The sequence below is a fragment of the Phacochoerus africanus genome, chromosome 1 (genome assembly GCF_016906955.1).
Source record: "Phacochoerus africanus isolate WHEZ1 chromosome 1, ROS_Pafr_v1, whole genome shotgun sequence".
Classification (NCBI taxonomy): Eukaryota; Metazoa; Chordata; class Mammalia; order Artiodactyla; family Suidae; genus Phacochoerus; species Phacochoerus africanus.
This window is the reverse complement of record NC_062544.1, coordinates 92,906,513-92,926,968: the sequence shown is the minus strand read 5'-3', so window position 1 is coordinate 92,926,968 and position 20,456 is coordinate 92,906,513. Positions and strand designations below refer to the sequence as shown.

The 20,456-nt window shown below is 52.9% G+C and overlaps 1 protein-coding gene across 3 annotated transcripts in view; it reads right to left on the bottom strand.

Annotated features, from left to right (window-relative positions):
- RARB (retinoic acid receptor beta) overlaps positions 1–20,456 on the bottom strand; it is a 170,823-nt gene that overhangs the window by 3,582 nt on the left and 146,785 nt on the right. For all 3 annotated transcript variants that reach the window (XM_047769206.1, XM_047769198.1, XM_047769203.1), the window contains exons 4-7: positions 16,224–16,384; positions 8,765–8,941; positions 1,068–1,272; positions 116–274 (exon numbers count right to left, since the gene is read on the bottom strand). In XM_047769206.1, coding sequence (XP_047625162.1) covers positions 116–274; positions 1,068–1,272; positions 8,765–8,941; positions 16,224–16,384 — 702 coding nt within the window. The remainder of the gene's footprint in view (positions 1–115; positions 275–1,067; positions 1,273–8,764; positions 8,942–16,223; positions 16,385–20,456) is intronic.

Sequence of the window (20,456 nt, the reverse complement as noted above, 5' to 3'; positions counted from 1 at the left end):
GACAGCTAATATCAAACATACTGAATTAGAACACAGGGTTTCAAAAGGCGGGGGACGTGGTCAGGACCGCAGGTCCACTTGGTGGGCGAGCACATGCAGACTCTTAAGGGCATACCTTTAGCACTGATGCTGCGGAGATCTGTAATTTTCATTAAGATCTTTGGAAACATGTGAGGCTTGCTGGGTCGTCTCCTTCTGATATAAATTTTTAGTGCTTCCAGCAGTGGTTCTTGTAGTTTATCTACTTTTGTTGGTTCTTCAAGGTCCTGGCGGTCTAGATTCCAGGAATCAAGTATTTAACAGTTAGTATCAGGACAGAAAGCACTAGACACTTTGCAGGCTACGGAGTTTCTACCCATTTTCCCTTTTCTAGTTTCCACTACATCATTACTTTATTAATTTGAAGAGTCAATCCCATAAACAAGTTCAAAGGTATGTGCAACTGCTTTAAACAGTGATACTTGAAAATAACTGCCTTTGTGGGTCAAAATCACATTTTGTTGGCTGGCGGCTTTTGTCCCTGGCACAGAATTTCTTCTCGTGACCAGAAGGTGTCGCTACTGAACTGAATTAAAGGAAACCCTGAGCCGGATGGTTAAACAAGCAAGGCAAATCATCCCCCAATTAAGCCAGTTACTCCTTAACCACCTATGATTCAGCCTTCTGTGAGCCAGGGGGGTCACCACAAAAGGGGCAGCTGACTTCCATCTGAGTCCGCCAAAGGTTGGTAGGCCCCCACACAATGACTTGCGCCCCAGCCCCTAAATTAGCAAACAGCACATGCAAGTTCCTTGGCGCTTCCTTACTGTGCCCCTAGGCAATTTATTTTACAATAATCTGATCCTGCCTTTAAAAAAGCACCTGGGGCAACCAGAGAAACAGCATTTTGATATTCCAGAGCAGAAAGGCTCTAAAATGCAGCAAAACTCTACAGATGCATGCCTGGCTTTTTTCATGTCTTTTTCCATGCAAAATAACTCCAAAATGGAGGTGAAGAACTTCCCATAAATTACAAGTGTAAGTTGTTCTCCATGGACTCTCACGAGGGTTTTCTGGGTGGTTGGTACCTCCACAGATCAAGCAGATGGCGCTGAGAAGGCCCGTCTCTGTGTCATCCATCTCCAAGGGCAGGAGCTGGCTGGCGAAGGTGAACACAAGGTCGGTCAGGGGGCCGAACCCGGCATTGTGCATCTGGGTTCGGTTCAGGGTCAGGCCATCTGAAAACGTCATGGTGTCCTGCTCTGGGGTATACCTGGTGCAGATTCTAAGGATCTGGAAGAAAACAACCAAGATGGGTCATCAAAGCGAGCCTGACCGGACAGCATCCATCAGGTGGGGTGGGAAACCACATGAAGATTTTTGTGTGAGCTGCTCTGCTTCCCTTTTGGACGTGTCTCCTCCAGCTCTTCCTTCAAAAGACCACAAGAGTCAAAACACAGGCTAAAGTTGTTTAGGGGATAATAAATAAGACACGAGAAATTTTGAGAAATATCTGTTTATGCTAAAAGTAATTCATTTGATTCAAATAAACATTTACTGAGTATCTACTTATGTCCCAGGCACTGTGCCAGGTGCTGGAGATGAAAAGAGGAAAAAGACTTTTTTTTTTTTTTTTTTTTAAAGAGCTTAAAGTCTACCAAAGAAAAGGCCAATACTTAGCACTTACTAAATGCCAAGTGTATATTGTTAAGCATGGTCCTCCCTCATGGTCCTTTTGAACAAGTAGGTGTGTTTGATTCTCACTTTACAGCTGAGGGGCTGAGGGCTCAGCATCCCACAGGCCAAAGCCGGCTCTAGCTCACCCCAGCCAGGCTCCCCTTTGTGAGGCCTCTGATCACACAGCTCCATGGACCAGGGAGGACAGCACAGTGCTGGCTCTTGGAGGATGAGGGACTCAGAAAGCTGGCAGAAAGCCAGGGAAAATCTGTGGACAAGAGGCGGCATTTGGGCTAAACCTGGAGGTCTGGGTGGGGTTTCTTGAGAAAAGAGGCTGGGTCCTCCGCCACAGTCCTCTACCCCAGCAGACATGCCCTTGGTCTGTACCCATTGGCAGCAAACACTGCCCCTGAGGGGCTCCACGCACCCTCAGGCACTCATCTGCTCAGAACCTCAGTTCTGCACCTCCAGACCCCACACCTGACTTTTCCTTCTGACAAGGCCTCAAGCTGCTTGGGGAGTTAGTTAATCCTGACTGGACAAAAGTGAATAAGCCGGTAGGCAGAGGGAGCGGAGGATTTCCTCCAGATATTCAGTGTGACCAGGCATGATCCCGCCAAGTCCTACCTAGAGTTAGCCTGGAGGAGTCCAAGCGCAGGGGGGCAGGCCCTCTGAGAAAGCCACAGACACCCCTGTGGGAGGGAGCTCCTGGGGTACAGCCCCGCCCCACCCCCGATCCCACCAGGTCTCCTGAAAAAACTTCTTTCAACTCCTGCATCTTGTCAGGGAAGCGCTGGGGTTTGGGACAAGGATGCTTCTGTGGGGAAGACCCCCACCCCACCCCTGTCTGATGGGCAGTGTGGTGCAAGAGCCTCACAGCCCCTCGGCCACAGTAAGCAGGGGCAGGGCTGCTGCGTGGGTGTCACTGCCCTGGTGTTCTGGGAACCTCCAGGAGACAGAGCTAATGGCCAGCTCTCCTCCTACAGGCAGCACTACAGTGGAAGCACCAAGTGCCTGGTGGAGCCAGAGCAAGGGGCTTTGTTGATAAGAAAGCCTGATTCCCACATCTTCCTGGTTAGAAGGCATCTGAACGGAGGGAGAATGTCAGCACATCTCACCCCCAGCACATCTCACCCCCAGCACGTGACAGTAGTTCATTTCTGACTGATCATGGACTACGTGCCAGATGCCATGCTAAGTGTTTCAATATATGACTTAAGTTTCCTGTCAACCCACAAGTTGGACACTATAGTTACCCCCACTCTACAGAGGGGAAACAAATGCCAACAGTTTGTCCTAGGTCACCTACGTCCTAGGTGGCATCATCCACTTCAGGCTGTCGGTCCCCAGAGCCTGTGCTCTTTACCTCTGCTCCACGGTGGCCTCTTTGCTTTTCAGGTCACTACCAAACCTAATCACCAGGGCTCCTGAAAAAACTTCTATCAACTCCTCTCTCCAGTGAGGTGACCTCTGAATCTGCATCGGCTGGACACTGGCCCTGAATCTGGGGTGGGTGCCTCTTGCAGCTCCCAGCCCACATGGCTATTCGAGGCAACCATAGGCGCACATGGACAGTGGCCTGGAAACAGAACATTCTATAGACTTCCCATGACACAAGAGGGGCAGGGTATGAATCAGGACCTGTCCTCAGACTTCTGCCCGTGCCTATCATGTGACCCGCAGCAGCAGCTGCTCGTGCAGGTGAGGAAGTGTCAGGATGGCACAGGGCCCCTTCCCCAGGGGGCCTCCCTGGGCTTGGCATCCCATCAGCTCATGACTGGCTGGCTCAGTGGCTGCTGTGGTCTGCAGCCCCCCAGTGTCAGAGCATCAGAGGAGCCAGGAGTCACTGGGGGTAGCTCTGTTCCCCCAAAAGCCCTGGAGTGGGGGGATTGTGGCATCTTGGTGTTTCCAGGTAGACAGGACCCCAAATCCCAGGGCTCCATCAGTACCAGCACACGCAGGAGGCCTGACCCTCGGCTGGGGTGGGGGGGAGTCTCTCGTAGCTGTGCTCAGAGTCTCCAGACACGGTTCCCTTTCCATCAAACAGGCACCAAACAAGTTTCTGCTGACAGTACAGTACTCCAACAGCACAGAGGGCTCAGCTCCACAAGCAGGGGTGCTGAGGCAGGAGGAGGAAGGGGAGGAGCAAGGTGTGTGTGTGTGTGGGTCCTCAGCTCACTCAGAGATCCCTGTTCCGGGGCAGCACACAACTCTCTCCCAAACTACTCCAAAGTCGGGAAATATTTGGACTCTGATGAGGCACTGACACTGTCTGTCCTATTGCTTCTCTCTCCAGAAAGTTCAAAACCAAACCATGTGCAGGCCGGAGGGAGGAAGGGTCCCCGCCTGTATGGCCATGTCCTCCCCACGTTCTGATGGGGCTGCCCCTGGACTCGAACCCAGGAATTTCATCTTGTCACATGAAAGTCAGATGCCAGCAACAGCCAGCAAGTGCTTCTCCAGGATAAAAGGCCCTCTGTTTGAAAAGAGGGTACATTATCTGGAAAGAGGAGCACGCAGGTCCCACGAGATGGGTAAAAATAGCCCTGCAGGCTGACTCCCCAAGGCGGGGCTGGCAGACAACACAGGCTGCTGACGGGCTGAGCGGGCCACCCTCAGGGCAGGAGGGGCCTGTCCCCCTCAAGGACACTGAGTTTCGTCCACTGCCTGCTGGGGCCAAGGAGTGGGATTCAGGGCAGAGTGGCCCTTGTCTACTGTTGTTGTCCCCGAGGCCACCCCACCCAAGCCGCCCTGGCCTCTGTAGCTAGAGCTGCTGCCAACATGGTCATCTCAGATGATCCAGGCTCCCTGATGACCCTCAGTGGTTTCCAATCCTCTCCAGACCCATGGACTCAAGCTTCTTTCTGTGGCTCCTCCATCCCTGCCCATTAATGTCTCCCCATGGCCTCCTCTTTTAGCTTCACGACAAAGCCTTTGCATGTGCTGTTCCCTTGGCCTTTCACACTTGTCCACTGACCTTCATGTGGCTGACTTTCTATTCAGGGCTCAGCTCAGCATCGCCTCCTCAGAAAGCTCACTTCCTAAAAAGTGAGCTTGATTACTTGATATTACTTCCCCCATTTTTTTAAAAAAAACATGAAATAAAATTGCTGAAAAATTAAGGTGTAACATGTGAAGTGGTTTTACAACATGCCCCCCAAATCTCTATTCCTGATCAGGGTGCATCGAGGCCACAAGAGGCATAGAGGCCTCTTTCTTGCCAGTTCTGGGGAAACCAGACCCGAACCCAGGAGCTTCATCTTGTCACAGGAAGGTGGCCCCCTGGAATGTCCACGCCGCTAGGAGCCCAGTCTTTCAGTCAACAGAAGCACCAGCCCGCCGGGCAAGTGTGATGAGCCGTCCTGGAGAGGCCCGTCCAGCCCCGGTCAAGCACGCAGATGAGGCAGCTCCGTGCCGCCTGGACAGCAACCTCACAAGTGCCCCTGAGGCAGGACCCCCACTACCCTGCAGCACCCACCCCTGGTTCAGTAAGTTCCTGACCAGCAGGGATGGCATGATGGACACTTAGTGTTTAAAGCTGCTATGTCTGGGAGCAGCAAAAGCCAACTAACACAACATACTTGCCATGGGCTGTGTGCACACCCCAGTGTCCACGCAGCTGGATGCATTCCTCCAAGCGCTTCCCGTGAGGACCACCAGACTGAGGCACCAACTGCCCTGGTCCCCAGAAGCCTCCAGTATTTTCATCTCTGAACCTACAGATCAGTTCTGCCTGGTTCTTGACCTTCGGGTGAACGGAACCACACAGTCCAGTCCAGCTCCTATTCACTGCACACGGTGGCTGGGAGACCCCATACCGGCTCAGGGAGCATCTCTGTCCCTGCCGTGTGGTGTCCACATCCCACCTGTCACTCCTCTGGACTCTCCTCAGAACGTTGCTGCTTTCCAGCTTTCTGATCTCGCCCCTCCCCCCCACAAGAAGATGTGCTTCCAGGAGACTCTGTCTTGCTCCTGGCCTTGGCATCTAGGGCAGTGTGGTCCACAGAGCAGGTGACTAATGAATATTCAGCCACTTATTAATGAACTGGATTCCCTAATCAGAACCTCGCCCACCTCGTAATCCGCTCAAGGAGGCTTACGAAATCCAGGGATTCTGAAGCTTTTTGGCAGAGGAGGAAGCTCAAAGTGCTCCCTCACCACTGTCTCTGTAGTAACTGTACGGGGCAGTCTGGGGACAGGTCCCCATATGATTTGAACCACATATCCTCTGGTGCTTGTGAGAATGTTGCAGTGGCGACAATAAACACACACAGACCTTCGTCTGCCCGGCCGTCCCCGGCAGCGCACTGTGCCTGCCGCTATGAGCTCTCGACAAGTGTTTTCCCGGTGTGACCTGCCACCAGCCTGCGCCCTGGAAAGGAAATGCTGAGCTGGGCGCATGGGCCTCCTCCCTGTGCAGCCTCTGAGGCCAGGGCTCAGGAGCAACCGTTTAAAACATTAGGAGGAACAGGTGGAATTAAACTTAATTATATATTTCAGTTAACTGAATCGACCTGAAATCCTGTTTCAATGCACAATCAACATAAAGACTCATTAAGGAGATATTTTACATTATTAAATTCCAGGTCTTTGAAAGGGAGCATTTCCTTTACAGCCATCGCTCGTGGACTTCAGGTGGTGTGTGGGCAACGTCCTGGCAGCGCAGCTCCCAACAGAGTGTGTGGACGTCTGTGTAGACACGTTTACACATACGCGAACAGTTCACAGAGATGCTCTGAATTTGGTGCTGATGATGGGGTGGAGAGGCGGGGGAGGGGAGGACCACTAAGGAAAAGGAACCCTTGATAAACGCCAGGTACTGAGCCAAGCACTCCACATGCATTAACCCATCAGTTTTTCCAGCAGCCTTACTGTGGAGGATCCACAGTAGCCCATTTCACCGGAAAGGTCGTGCTGCCTACAAGGCACAGAGCTAGGTTTGAGCCCAGGGGTCTGGTCACGGCACCTACCCCTTGCCACTGCACTGTCTGCCTTGTGGTAACCACTCTGTACCCAGAGGCCAGAGGTGGAGGCCTTTTTCACAGGGACCTGGGACCCAAGATGGCACAGGTAGTTAGGGCTCCTAGGGCAGAGCTGACTCTCCTTGAGCCTGGGTCCTGTCTCCACCAAGTCTCTAGGGGGTCGGGTTCATGTGGGAACTGCCCTCCATGGTGGGGCCCTGAGCCACAAATTGTGCTGGAAGTCATGCAGGGCTGTCCCTGCAGCATGGCTGGGAGCAAGGAGCTGCTGGACTGAGGGTGCATTGGGGGTGTGCCCTGGGGATTGTCAGCCAGCACCCCCAGCACCCCCCCTCCAGCCCCCGACTCCATCCTACAAGAGACATGGCATAGGGTGTTGGTGGCCATGGAGGGGTGGTAATCAGTCAGGGCCAGCAGGACAGTCTTGACCTTCCTTCCCAGGGGCTGACTGTCTGTCCATCCTTTCGGTCTCCCTGGCCCCTCTACCCACACTCCAAAGGCTTTGATAAGGAGATTCCTCTAAATGCTCAGCCAGTCGACGTTCTCACCTGCAAGACACTCTTTAAAGCTGTACATTTTCCAGCACCTTGTGTCTAAATTGCCTTTGCTACGAATGTTTGGACATGAGCTCTTGTCTGGGGGCCAAGTAAGTTTCCTCCTGCCCTGTCTCATCTGACTGGAGGCCTTGCCCTGACTCTGCTAGGGCCCCCTGCCCTCAGCCACCTGCACCCCAACCCCATGCTGCACCCTGAACAGGCCAGCAGGGAGCGTGGGAAGTCTCCCAGCCCAGAGCCCACAGTCACCTGACAGGCCAGGCTGGTCCCAATCGGCTGTTACCGCTGCTCCACCCAGGCCTGTGCGTGAGCCTGCTGAGGGGCTCCCCCTGTTGATTTGCCCTCCCGGCGTACACATAGGTAAACTGAGGTTGGGAGAGATTGTAGAACTGGATCCATCCTACCTGACGCCACCACTGGCAGAGGGCTTAAAGGAGGCTTGTGCAAAGTAGGGCTGGAGACTTGAGGGGCCCTGAGCACCTGCTGCTGTGGAAACAAGACCCCTGAGGACCTCAAAGCATCCTCTTCCCTTTCCCAAAAGGTGGTGAGAAGACTGCAAACTGACACCACCAGGCAACCAAAAGGAGGACCAGGGAACAAGAGAAGCCAAAGACAGGGTGTCAGAGGCTCCCAGTCCTCAGTGGCCATGTGGTGTGGGGTCAGGAGCCACATCTGGTGCCACCTCACATGCAGTGGTGATGATGTGGGCTGTATGGGGCTCAGGCGGCAGTCTAAGTATCTCATGTTAAGCTTTTATGAGAAAAGCTTTAAAAACCCGCACCGCGTCCTTCATGATTCCTGAAGCTCATCATCGTGATTAGGGCCTAGGTCGCCCCTAATCTCAGGTGGCCAGGTGGCTCTGTCTCCAGGTCCATGCTTCAGATGCCCCCCACCCCCAATGTCTTTCTACTGCCCCATGCCTGCACCGCCTCTCATGCCTTCAGCGAACCACCTGCATCTGGGTTTTGGCTCCAGCACTCATGTGACTGGGTGGCTCACCTGGCCACCAGCTCCTCCTGTAAAGGGGGCTGCATTTATCCCCCCCACTCCGCCCCCTGCTCACTTGGTCCTGGGAGGCTCAAGTGAGCTGAAGTGTACAAACTCTACAAGGTTTGGGCCAGTCAGCTGATGCTATTCAGGTGCTTTGTTTTCTCCAGGATATTCCTAGGTTCATCCCCTAGCCTCTGATTTCATGACAAGAAAAGATACCATGTACACTTCCAAGATCCCTGGCACCTGCAGGTTACAGAGTAACCGCTACCGCTACTCCTAAGATCCAACTCCCAGTGGAAGGACACACACACCTTCAAGCTTCCTGCACAACTACCCCCGCCCCACCCAGAGTCCTCTTGAGAGGGACTGTGGGTGTGTGTCTCATTATGTCACTGTATCTGCTTTGCACAATTGTTTATACCCAAAGGCATGAAACTTGTAACAAAAAGAACAATCTAGGCTTTCAAAGCACCTCAAAAGCTTATTTTACTTTCCCCACATTCTGATGCATCCCTGAGGGCCAGCCTCCCCCCATTTTCTCCTCTCAGTCCCACCCGCCTCAAGTGGTCAGAGGGCACATACCAGGATGTCCAGGCAGGCGGCCTTCAGCAGGGTGATTTGGTCTGCAATGGTCAAGCCGGTGAAGCCTGGCAGACGTTTAGCAAACTCCACGATCTTAATAATGCACTTGGTGGCCAGCTCACTGAATTTGTCCCAGAGGCCCAGGTCCAGTCGGACTCGATGGTCAGCACTGGAATTCTACGAGGGAGAGAAAACAGTGTTGGGGGAGTGGTGGGAAGCCCAGCAGAAGTAGGGCACTTGGCATGTTTCCTAACAAACAGGCTGACACTTCAGCCTTCACCAGGGAGCCTCCAGCGGGTGGGGCGGAGTTTTTTAGCTTCCGGCCATCTCAAAATCTTATCCCTGTACCACTGGATCATCAAGTAACGCCTGTGGGGAATCTCTCCTTATGCAGTCCTCCAGCTAATAAATGAAGGAATGATGGAAGGAGTCAGCGTTTCATAACCTTGATGGGTTGATGGTGCTACCCAATTCAGAGAAAAGATGAGATGAACCAGGGGAAGACAGGCCCTTCCTGAGGATACAGAGATGCTGGATCAACCATGCCAGGTCCACACCAGGATTTTACTTTTTAGTCTAAGTACATTTGAGTTTGGCTTCTATTACCTGCAGCAGGAAGAACTCTCACTCATGTTCGGGTACGGCTTGAGATGCTTTAGGCCTGAGAGTTTCACATTCTCCCCCCAAATTAGAGAAGAGGCCCCACCCCATGACCACCATCACCTCCTGCCTGGATCATGTAACAGCCCCTCCCCTGGTCTCTCTCATTCCTCCCTGGTCTCCGCACTCTGTTCTTTCACCAAAGGAATAAAGGGATCCTTTGAAAACACAAGTCTAGGCTCATCTCACTCAGATTAAAAGGCCAAGTCCTCTATGGCCTGTAAGGCCATCCTGCTCTGACTCCATCTACCCCAGCTCCAAGGCACCACCACCCTATCCTGGCATGAACAGGTGTGGCCCTGCCTCCTGGCCTTTGCACAGGCTGCCCCTTCACCTGGCCTGCTTTGCCCCCAGACTCACCCTTCATTCCTTCCAGTCTGGACAAACGTGAGTGTCCCCTACCACCCCAAACTTCTCTGACAACCGCAGTTCCTGCCACCTGCACCCACACCTGCTGTGCGTTTCTGGCCCTCCCTTTCTCTGTTGTCTCACTTACAGCTCTGCTGTAGTTCAGAACAGTGCCTGGCACACAGGAGGGGCTCAAAAATATTTGTTGCAGAGTTCCTGTCATGGCTCAACAGTCAGCAAACCTGACTATCATCCATGAGGACACAGGTTCGATCCCTGGACTTGCCCAGGGGGTTAAGGATCTGGTGTAGCCCTGAGCTGTGGTGTAGGTCAGAGACACGGCTCAGATCCCGTGTTGCTGTGACTGTGGTGTAGGCCAGTGGCTACAGCTCTGACTGGACCCCTAGCCTGGGAACTTCCATATGCCATGGGTGCAGCCCTAAAAAGACAAAAAGACAAAAAAATACATATACATGTTGAGATGAAGCAGCGAGCAAATGAAGCTTCTACAAGTACATGCTATGTCAAATGTCTCAGGACAACTACCACGTGAGGCTGGGGCTGCCCTGGGCCACAACCTTGCTGGCACTGGACACACATGACATCACGCACCCTAAACCCTCAGTGCTGGTTACTCATTTCAGTGAAAATCACTCCACAGAATCCATAAAGTGGGCTTTTTTTTTTGTTAAGATTGGTGGGGAAGGCTGGAAAGTTTGCATAAGGGATGCTGCAGAAGCTCTAAGAAAGGTGGTGACTGGCTGCCTTCCACAGTGTTCCTTGCAGGAAGCAGGCAAGCATCCTGCAGATTATGTCACCGTAATCTGGGGACGCAGTGCACTTGGGGACGCCATGCAACTAGGGAGCTCAAGGCCAAGGTGTGCGGCCACTGGGCCTGGAACTAAACATAATCGTCAATTTGTCTGGTTCAAAATGGAAGGAGGGAGCCCTCCCTTCACCAGCCTGGGAGGGGGCTACTGCCTCCTGCCCTGGGCCTGCTGTCCTTCCATCACAAGTAATGCCTGGCTGTCTACGGGCATGTAAATCTAATTTACCATTATGCAAACAGAAGGCAAGGGGTAGTTAATAAAACACAAAACAACCTGGTGTTTTATTACTCCGATTGCTGGATTCACAGGCACAAGGTTTAAGACGGCTTATATATTACCTTCCAGAGCAGTGACTGGAGAGCCTGGCCTGCTTGGCTTGGTAACAGAAGTGGTTATGGGCAGCACTGGGTGTGGAGGGGTGGTTCTGAGACCAGGGAGGGAGGGAGAGGAGAGGCTGGGGGTGGGCAGGGCCCTTCCCCACAGCTCTGAGCAGCAGAGCCAACAGAGGCAGCCCCAACCTCCTTTGTGGGCAGGGGCCCAGCCCACCATCCCACACTGAACGCAGGGTCCCCCATAGCCACCACCACCCCCATCATCCTGAGCAGCAGCTAAGCCCACATCCACTCTGAAATCCAATTAAATGACCATCTTGGTCAGGCCAGTGGATCCCTTCCTCCTGCCACTGATGCTTTTCTGACCAGTATGACTTTCAGAACAGGGCCCGTAAGTGGAGAAGGAGTCACGTCTTTAAGCCCCTCTGTGGCGGCTCCCAGCACCTCAGTGCTTAACCAGGGCTGCAGTCTCCTCCTTAGCTAAGGAGGAAATGCAGAATTTCTTGACAGGAACAGAGACTGAAGGTTCACTGGGGTGGCTGGGGCACCCACTGGGGTTGTGTCTTCACCCAGGCCCAGATTCTCTGCCCTTCAGCCCTTTCAAGTTCCCTTCATACAAAGTTCCCGCGGTCCACGTCCCGCCTCTCCATTGGGTGTGTTCTTAGGGCACAGCCACTTCTATGGGGCTTACCTGGAGCCAGGCACAGTGTCTCACGGCCCCACCTGTAAAGGTGGAGGCTGAGGCCAGCTCGTGCTGTGCACCAGGCCCACCTTCTCGGGGCACCACACAGCCTCCTTCCCAGCCTGACCTTTCATTCTCCCGAAGCCCATTTTCCTGCTGGAAACCTAAGATGCTGAAAGAGGCCCAGCACTGCCACGAGGAGGATGTGATCCACAGGCCAGCATCTCTCTGTGGTCCAAACATAGGTGAATGGACCCAATGGGGCATGTCCGCCCATGGGGGACGAAGCACAGAGGCCCCAACACACATGCGGCATGGTCCTCAGACCCAGATGCTTCTGACAAGTTGGGAAGACGGAGTCTGGCAACCACCCCGCCACTCCGGGCAAGAGAGGGACAGGCAGGAGGTGAGGGCCTCCAAGTGTTTCCTGGACATCTGGCTAGGAACATGGGTGATGCTGCAGGACTTCTCAGAAAGTAAGGTGTCAGGGGTGCTCCCAGACCCCCTCATCTAAGATGCTGTTCTGGGGCTATTCCCAGACCCCCTGGTCTAAGATGCTGTTTCAGGGCTGCTTCTGGACCCTCTCATCTAAGATGCTGTTCCAGGGGTGCTACCAGACTCCCCTAAGATGTCTGGGTCAGGATAGGAACCTGGAGGAGCCCCTCTGAGCAGCTTGGTGGTCTCAGAACTCAGGGGCCCTGGTGGAGAGCAGGGTGTGGCCTCAGGGCATCAGCTGCAGGATAGACATTGACTAGTGTTCCAAATGCAAGATGTGGGGTGGCTTCACGATCCTGTGGGTGGTCACTCTTCTGAGAGGATTAAGGGCTCCTTATGTCTCTACTGCTCCACCTCCTGAGCCCCTGGGAGGGTAGCTTGTGTCCTGTGGAGCTGCAAGGGGACCAGCAGCCGCCCACGGCGGGAAGTCGAGCAGACAGCCCAGGCTGGGGCCATGCCTCCTGGAAACCCCCTCGCTGTCCCACCCACACTCACTCTGCCAGGACTGGGCATGTGGCTCTATAGAAGGACAAGGCATTCACACAAGGTCAAGAGCAAGAGACCTGTCCACTCTGTATGTCTCTGTGCCAAAAATGGTACAAGGCACTTAGGTCCATTCTCCTCATTTAATCTTCCCAGCAGCCCCGTGATGGAGTTAAACAGCTCTGATCCCAGCACACAGATGACGGGCTAACGTCATAGAACTCCCAAGCAGCACAAGCATGACCTGAACCTGAGTCTAGGAGGCCTTAAGCCCAAATGCCTCAGTCACTTAGGAACCAGAGTAAACATCCTCAGAGCCCCTGCTCCCCACAAGGAATCTCTCCTCCCCTCTTGATGTTGAGAAAGGTCACTGGTTAAAAGCCTCCCAAGGAGCCCAGCTCTGAGCACACAGGTGAGCGCCACGCCCAGGCTGCTGCCCCACCCTCTCCTGCTGTCTCCTGGGGCCTGACCAGTGTCCCAAATCCACCACAATTAGGGAAGAAACCAGAACTTCTCTTTCAAGGATCTGTAGGTGGGCAGATGGCTGGCTGCCTTTTTAATTCCTCTCCACCCACTTATTCCAGAGGCATGTGCCAGAGATGCCAGTCTGCTGAAGGCAGCCGGAAGGTCCCTTGCAGTGGAAGTAGCTGCCTGTCTGAGAAGCTCCTTATAGAAAATGCTTGCCCCAACCAAGAACTTGCAAAGAATGTATCATGCCTGTTATTTATAAATCTACTTCCAGAAAGGACTGGAAGTTGCTTACAATAAAAACAGCTAGATCTGTGCACAGAGAGGAGAAATAGAGAGAAAAGCAGAGGGAGGCTGCATCCCAGTAGCCAGGTTCCCACGCATGAGCAGCGGCTTCTGCAAGAGGGCCAGGCTGCCTGCAGTTAGCAATTGTCCACTTTCCCTGCTGGATCAAAAGAGGTGCAGAAAGTCCCTGCAAAGTGCTTAGGGTGACAGGTCCTTGCTGGGGACCTAGGGAGCAGGGAAGGGGCACGTGGCTCTGGGTAGGGAGGTGCTGGGAGCAGACCCTAGGCCTAGGATTCAAGCACAAGCTTATTTGGGAAGAGCTCTTGGGAAGCACTGGGAGAGGAGTGGGGGCTGCTCCCAGGATGGTAAGCATCCCCCCCCTCCCCCATCATCACAGGAAGCCTGGAGGCAGGGTCACAGGTCTGCAGTGTGAGCCACAGGGACGTGGGATGCAAGCAGGGCCTTGACAGAGGCGGGGCAGGCCTGGAAGCAGCTGGAGTCAGACCTCTGGCACAACAGCAATTCAAAAGGAGAGGCTCCCAGTGGGTTGGAAATCCTATAAAATTGGATTGTGATGATCACTGCAAAACTATAAATGTGATAAATTCATTGAGTAATAAAACAACAACAACAGAAAACAAAAGGAGAGGCTCCCAGATTCTAGAGGGAGGTTCTGGAGAGGAAAGGTGGGGAAGGGCCCAGAGAGGCCGACTAGTCCCTGGCTGTGCTGACCAACAGAGGAAGGATGGTCCCAAAGAGGCGTTTTGGTCCCAGGCTACACCAGGGCATTTGTTCCAGGAGGGCAAATGCTATATATACTTGTGTTTGCCCTGCTCTCCTCCAGACTAGAGTGGGCACCACTTTACTTGGTTATCGGATGAGTCAGAGTCTGGGGGATACATGAGGCCACACTAAGACCACTCACCCCCAGTGCAGTAGCCAACAGCCCCACAAGAGATCTGGCTCAAGTTTCCATTTCCATGAAGCCTCCCTGTGGTGACTGCTCTCTTTTACTCTGTCTTCTGGAGTGAAAAGCTCGATTTATTCCTGGACAACATGCCCCCCCCCCCTCCCCAACTAGATGCCCAGTGGCCTTCTCACCCACCTCCTGACATACAGTGTACCATGTGGGGTTTAAAGAGCTGCTTCAGAGTCCAGGTCCACTCCTTGTCTCTGGAATATGGGGAAAGTCATTTATTCCTCCGTGATAGGGGGGTGTTATAGGGAGTTAAAGAATTCAGGTGGCAAGAGTGCTTAGCATGGTCCCAGGTATGCAGTAAGTGCTCAGGGAGTATTGGCTGGACTCATGGAGTAATAACAGAGACTCCTGATCACAAACTGTCCATTTTTCTCCATTACTTACAAACTAAAACACGAAAATGAGGCTGACAGAAGGTAAGCCATATACACACAGTTCCAAGGCTGACTGGTGGCTGAGCAGGATGTAAGCCACATTCAGCTGATTCCAGTACAGTTGCTCTTGATCAACACCATCACACTCCCACCTCCTGGTCCCCTGCTTTCCTTTAAGAAGTGACATCAAGGCTCCTTATGCTGCCCAGCCTTGTGTCTGCTCTGGGCTGGAGGGTGTCCCTGAACTCAAGGGGAACTCATCCACTGAGTCAACAGCAGGCCAGAACAGCAGCTTCACAGACTGGCTGGTGAAGTACGCCAGCTCTGCCTTCTCCCTGACACCAGGGCCTTGGGTCTTGCCACTTGATATGGCTCATGGCCTTTGCTACTCAGGAGGTCTGCAGACCAGCAAGCAGCACCTGGAGCTTGTGAGAAACGCCCTGCCCACCCCTGCTGAATCAGAACCTACACTTTAATAACTGCCAGGTGCTTTGTAAGCACGCTGGAGTTTGGGAGGCACTGCTCCAGGTTCTTCCTCTGCTGCCAGGTCAGCCAGGAGTGCTGCCATCTAAGTCCAGTGCCAGCTCTTTAAAAGCTGGTGCCACCCACTGTACAGCTTCCATGTCCCATTGCTGGTTTTTGTTTTTCTTTTCTGGCATGTCATTTCATCTTTTTATCTTCATGATATTTCATACTATTCTTTTTCTAGCACACCAGTCATTGAACCAGCAAATGCAGCAATATTTGGATTTTTCAAAAAGTAGGTTTATCAGCATGTTAGGCAAGCAACATGAACCACTTAAGAAGTCAGAACAACATTCTAGTTACACTCATTTAACTGACAAATATTTATTAAGCCCCTAATACTATACCAGGAATATACATCAGTGAACCTAATACGTGCAAAAAGCACTTTAAAAAATTAAAGAACCTTCATTTCCAAGGGTGCATCCAGACCAGCCAACCCAGCTTTTTGCCTTCTGATCCCACCTCTCTCCCTCCGCCTTCTCTTTGATTTCTAGTCACAGCGAGGAGACCACTCCCAGGGGAGCACAAGGGGGCCTCCCCCGACGCCCTTCTCTGCTGGGGAAGGTCAGAGCCCACCCCTTGCCCCACCCCCAACACCTTCTCTGGAGCCAGACCCCCAGGCGGGGGAGGCCCCAGTCACTTGAGTGGGCTCTTCCAGCTGGAGGGGAGACTGTGAACGGCTGAGCCCTGACCTCCACGACCCCTGGACTCCTCCCTGGCTTTACTCGTGCCCACTACCCGGGTCCCAGCGTCTCACACGCGGCTGGGCTTGTGACGAGTGCCAGAGCCTTGCTTCTAGAGCGACTGAGTGGGAAGAAACGCTCACCTTACTCAGAGCTGTCTGAAACCTCGGTGCAAAGGTGGTGGCCCGACTGCCCCACTACCATCATCTAACCAAGCCCTGGGCGGGGCGAGAGCGTGTGCATGCGCACGTGTGTCTGTATGCGCCTGCGCGCCCCCACCCCTCCGGCGTGGGTGGGGCGCAGTGCTCTCACCGTGGTGTACTTGCCCAGCTGGCAGAGAGAGGGGAAGGTTTCCTGGTGAGCTTTTCGGATCTTCTCTGTGAGGTCGTCCAGCTCGGCTGTCATTTCGTAGCTCTCTGTGCATTCCTGCTTCGAAGGCTCCTTCTTTTTCTTGTTCCTGTCATTCCTGACGGCTGCAAATGAGAGCAGACACACTGGGGTCACTCGTGGCAGGAAGAGGAAAGAGAGGGTTGGTGGCCAGAAGGCTTGTCTTTCTGCTCTGCAGCCGCCAGCCAGTTCCTAGGAGAAGCATGGTGCACCCCAAGGGCCAAGAGCCTGTTTGGAGGGAGCTTTTTATGTGGACGGGTTCCTTAAGGAGAGAATTTTTCCAGGTGCGTTTCCCCAATTCCAGAGGGGATGGCCCGGGAGGTGCTCCAAGGAAACCTCTTTTGCCTACTAGGCAAGCCCCTGAACAGGGCCCGTGGTTCCTAGCTGGGCCTTGTGGTTCCTTGTTCTGCGTTTTGGTTTTCTTTTTCTTTTTTGGCCACACCCTGGGTATATGGAGGTTCCCAGGCTAGGGATCCAATTGGAGATACAGCTGCAGGCCTACACCACAGCAACACCAGATAAGAGCTACATCTGCGACCTACACCACAGCTCACTGCAATGCCGGATCCTTAACCCACTGGGCGAGGCCAGGGATTGAAACTGCAAGCTCATGGATCCTAGTTGGGTTCATTACCTCTGAGCCAGGACGGGAACTCCTTTAGTTTTCTGAATTAACTGGTAATTTTGAAGAAATTCATCTTCAAGGTAATAGAATTTAGGGTTTTGTCTCTGTTTTTTTTTTTTTGCTTTCTAAACTCTCCATATTAGTCATATAGTCTTTTATTAGTTTGTAAGATTTTTAAAATAATAATCCATGCATCTTGAATCCTCGGCCTGGAAAGCCATCCATTCATTCAGCCCTTGTCCTCCAGCAGCCCTGGCCTCCACACCTTGTGTGGCCCTGAGCCTCCCACACATGGTCTTGGCCTTGGTGGGGGGCAGTCGTGGCTCCCCCAGAGCACAGCCTCTTAGATGACTCAGATCTGAGGCCACTCAGAGCTCTGGCTCTGGTGAAAGTCTCTTGAGGAAGGAAACCAGAACTCAAGGGGAGGGGAACAGGTAAAACTAGCCCATGCCACCCACGCTGCCTGTGAACCCAGACCTGCCAGGCTGGACACCACATGCCGTGTCTCCCACAGCCCTGACCTGGGAGTCTGTGCTGCAAAGGACCCAGGACATAATCCGATCTGCCCTAAGAGGATTTGACCTGGTCCTCCCAGAGAGCCCTAGGCCATCTGATAACTGGCAACTCCCAGTCAGGGGCTACAAGACTGCCCAGGGCAGGTCCTGAGGGCAGAGTGAAAGGAAGCCTCAGGCCTGGGAGAGGAGAAATGGTGAAAGAGATGGGAGGGAGGTGGGGAGCAGGGGAGAGGGAGGATGAGTTGTACTGAAAAGCCCTGGAGTCTGTATAACCCAGTCACACCTGGAGTGGGGGGTGGGGGGCACTGAGAGAAAAATGCATATTTTTGAGTATCTTCAGCATTGGACTGGGAGCAGCATACACAGTATCTCATTTAATCCCTTTGTGAGGTAGGCAATATTAAACCTATTTTACAGATGAAGAAAAGGAGCCTCAGAGAGGCTAAAGAATGTGCCATGTCCGCACAGTGGGCAAGTCCCTTCCTCATGTGTGCTCACTTATTCTTAAGCAAGTGGCTATGTTGAAAAAGAAAAACCTCTGCAGGTGGCCCCTTGGAAAATTAAACTCAGAGGAGCAACCCCAGCTCGAGAGGGTTACCTGGGGGGTGGGGACGCTGTGAGCTGCCACTTTTGAGTATCTCTGTCAGATGTACAGATGAAGTCAGGTGGGGAGGACCTCAGTGCAGCAGGGCACAGGTAGGGGGCTCAGTCCAGGTTGTTCAGTGACAACACCCACCAGCTGCAAAGCCAGAGCTCCATCTGCTGTGCTCTGGGACCCAAGCTTGGGGCACTCTTAGCAGCTGGCTGGTTGTCAGGGGACCAACACGTAACCTCATGCTCCTTTCCAGACGGCTCCCGCCTTCCCAAAGCTAAGCCTGCCCCTTACACACTGTCTCCATCACCAAAGGACTCCTGGGACTGCTGGCAACTCCTCTGCAACTGCACAATGCAACACCCCCTGGGCAATAACACCCTAATTATGTAGAGGTTTGTAAGTTGATGGACAGATTTTCTAAACATTGGCTTCAGCAGCTTGCTTTGCTCAATGGTTTTAAAGTGCTATGGAACGCAGACATGGTGTCTGGGCCAGGCATGGGGATGGCTGCCAAAAACCAGGAGCAAGGGATGATGCAGTGCAGAGCCTGGAGATGGCGGCTCCATCCTGCTCCCAGGGACCCACGGTCAGCAGAAGCTGCCTCCTTGCAGGGCACCAGTGTGGGGCAGGGGGCAACAGACACACAGGGGCTCAGAGATCTGACCACTCATCCCAGAGGAGTTGGCCCCTCTCAGAACCTCTTCTGGGGAGCAGCTCCCCAAAGACATGAGGGTAGTGGGCTGGTGTGGGGAGGAAGAGTCTTCTGTGAAGACTTCTGCTGGCTTGTCACCAAGGAGGAAGGACTGAAGCCCTTCCCTGTGGATGCAGGTGGACCTGGACACTGAGGATCTGTGGGCAGCATCGTGGGTCCGTGGCTGTAAGTGGCCATTCTGCTTTCAAAGAAACTGCCTGGTATCGATGCCCCACGAGCAGGTGGACCATTGTTTTGTCCACTCATTCATTCATTCATTCAGCAAATTATTTTGTGAGCATTTACTCTGTGCTGTCTGCTATGGATATGAAATGGGAAGCCACACAGACAGTTCCCGCTGCCACAGCATTCACTTATGTTGGGAAACAGACATGAATCATGTGATGACAGTGGAGGTGATAAGACTGTTGGCGTTATTATTATATGCACTGCACCTTGTACTGGAGTGTTATTACAAGATTTAAAATGCAAATACCACTTTCACAGCAGCCATGGGGCACTCGTTGAAGCCCGCTATTCCTAGTAGGTCATTTAGTCCTCACAACCACTTGATATGGAAGTACCACTCTTATGCCCATTTTACAGATGAGAAAATTGAGGCACAGAAAGTGCCCCAATTTTAAGTGATGTAGCAGAGCTTTGACCTCAGAAAACCTGGTGCTAGGGCCCTCAGCGATATCTGTCACTCTTGCACGTGATGCACCATATGGCGACATTGCTATGAAGGGGGCTGCAGGATCACTGCAGGTATATTACTGGGGTGTGTATGTGTGTGAGCATGGAGAGGGCAGGTAGCTGGTCCAGGATTGGGAACTGATGCTGGAGAAAGGGGAAGGGGATTAGAGAGGAGGGATGGAGGGATGGGCTGGGGGGCAGAGAGCCTGTGATTCTTTTCTCTGCAATCTGGGGTGGGAGGAGCTCAGCCCAAAAGGCCACCTATGATGAGTGATGGTTGGTCTTTCACTCTGATTGCAACTGGCACCTGGGGTTCGACAAACTGCTTTCAGGCACAGTACATCCCTGGAGTCACCTCTGCCTCTCTTCCACACTGCCTTCTCCTCTAGTCTGTGAGTATCTGGAAGGCAAGGGCCATATTTTACTTGTCTCCAGGTCCCCAGGGCCTGCTGCATCATCTGGTCCATAGTGAAGGGTGAGCATGTGACGAATGCGGGGCTTTGGTGGCCGTCAGGGCCTGGGTGTGGCAATGGAAAACTTATCTGAGAATTTTATTCCCAAAACACATTTTTTTTTTGGCTGCACCCATGGCACGTGGAAGTTTCTGGGCCAGGGAATGAAACTGCGCCAAAGTTGCAACCTGTACCAAAGCTGCAGCAGTGCCAAATCCTTAACCCCTGTGTCACATAGGAACTTCCTCTTCTAGAAATGAGAGGTTTCTTCATCCCCTCTGGGCCTGCAGGGGACTCATGGCCACTCCTGGCCCTGAAAGTAGGAGCCAGGAGGTTGATAAAGCAGGGGGCATCTGAACGGTCATGAGTGTGATTTACACACCTGCTAGAGCCTGGCCCCACGTCTGCAAAGCGCTTCGTGGACGAAAGGTGCTCCATAAAATATCAAGTATTCTCCTTGTGAGGGCTAAGTGCTACAAATCAGATTTGGTGGCATAAAAGTAACATATTTATGACCCACTATCATATTGCAAATGAAATGAATGTAATAAAAGTGTCACTTATACAAATACCTCTGATGTACG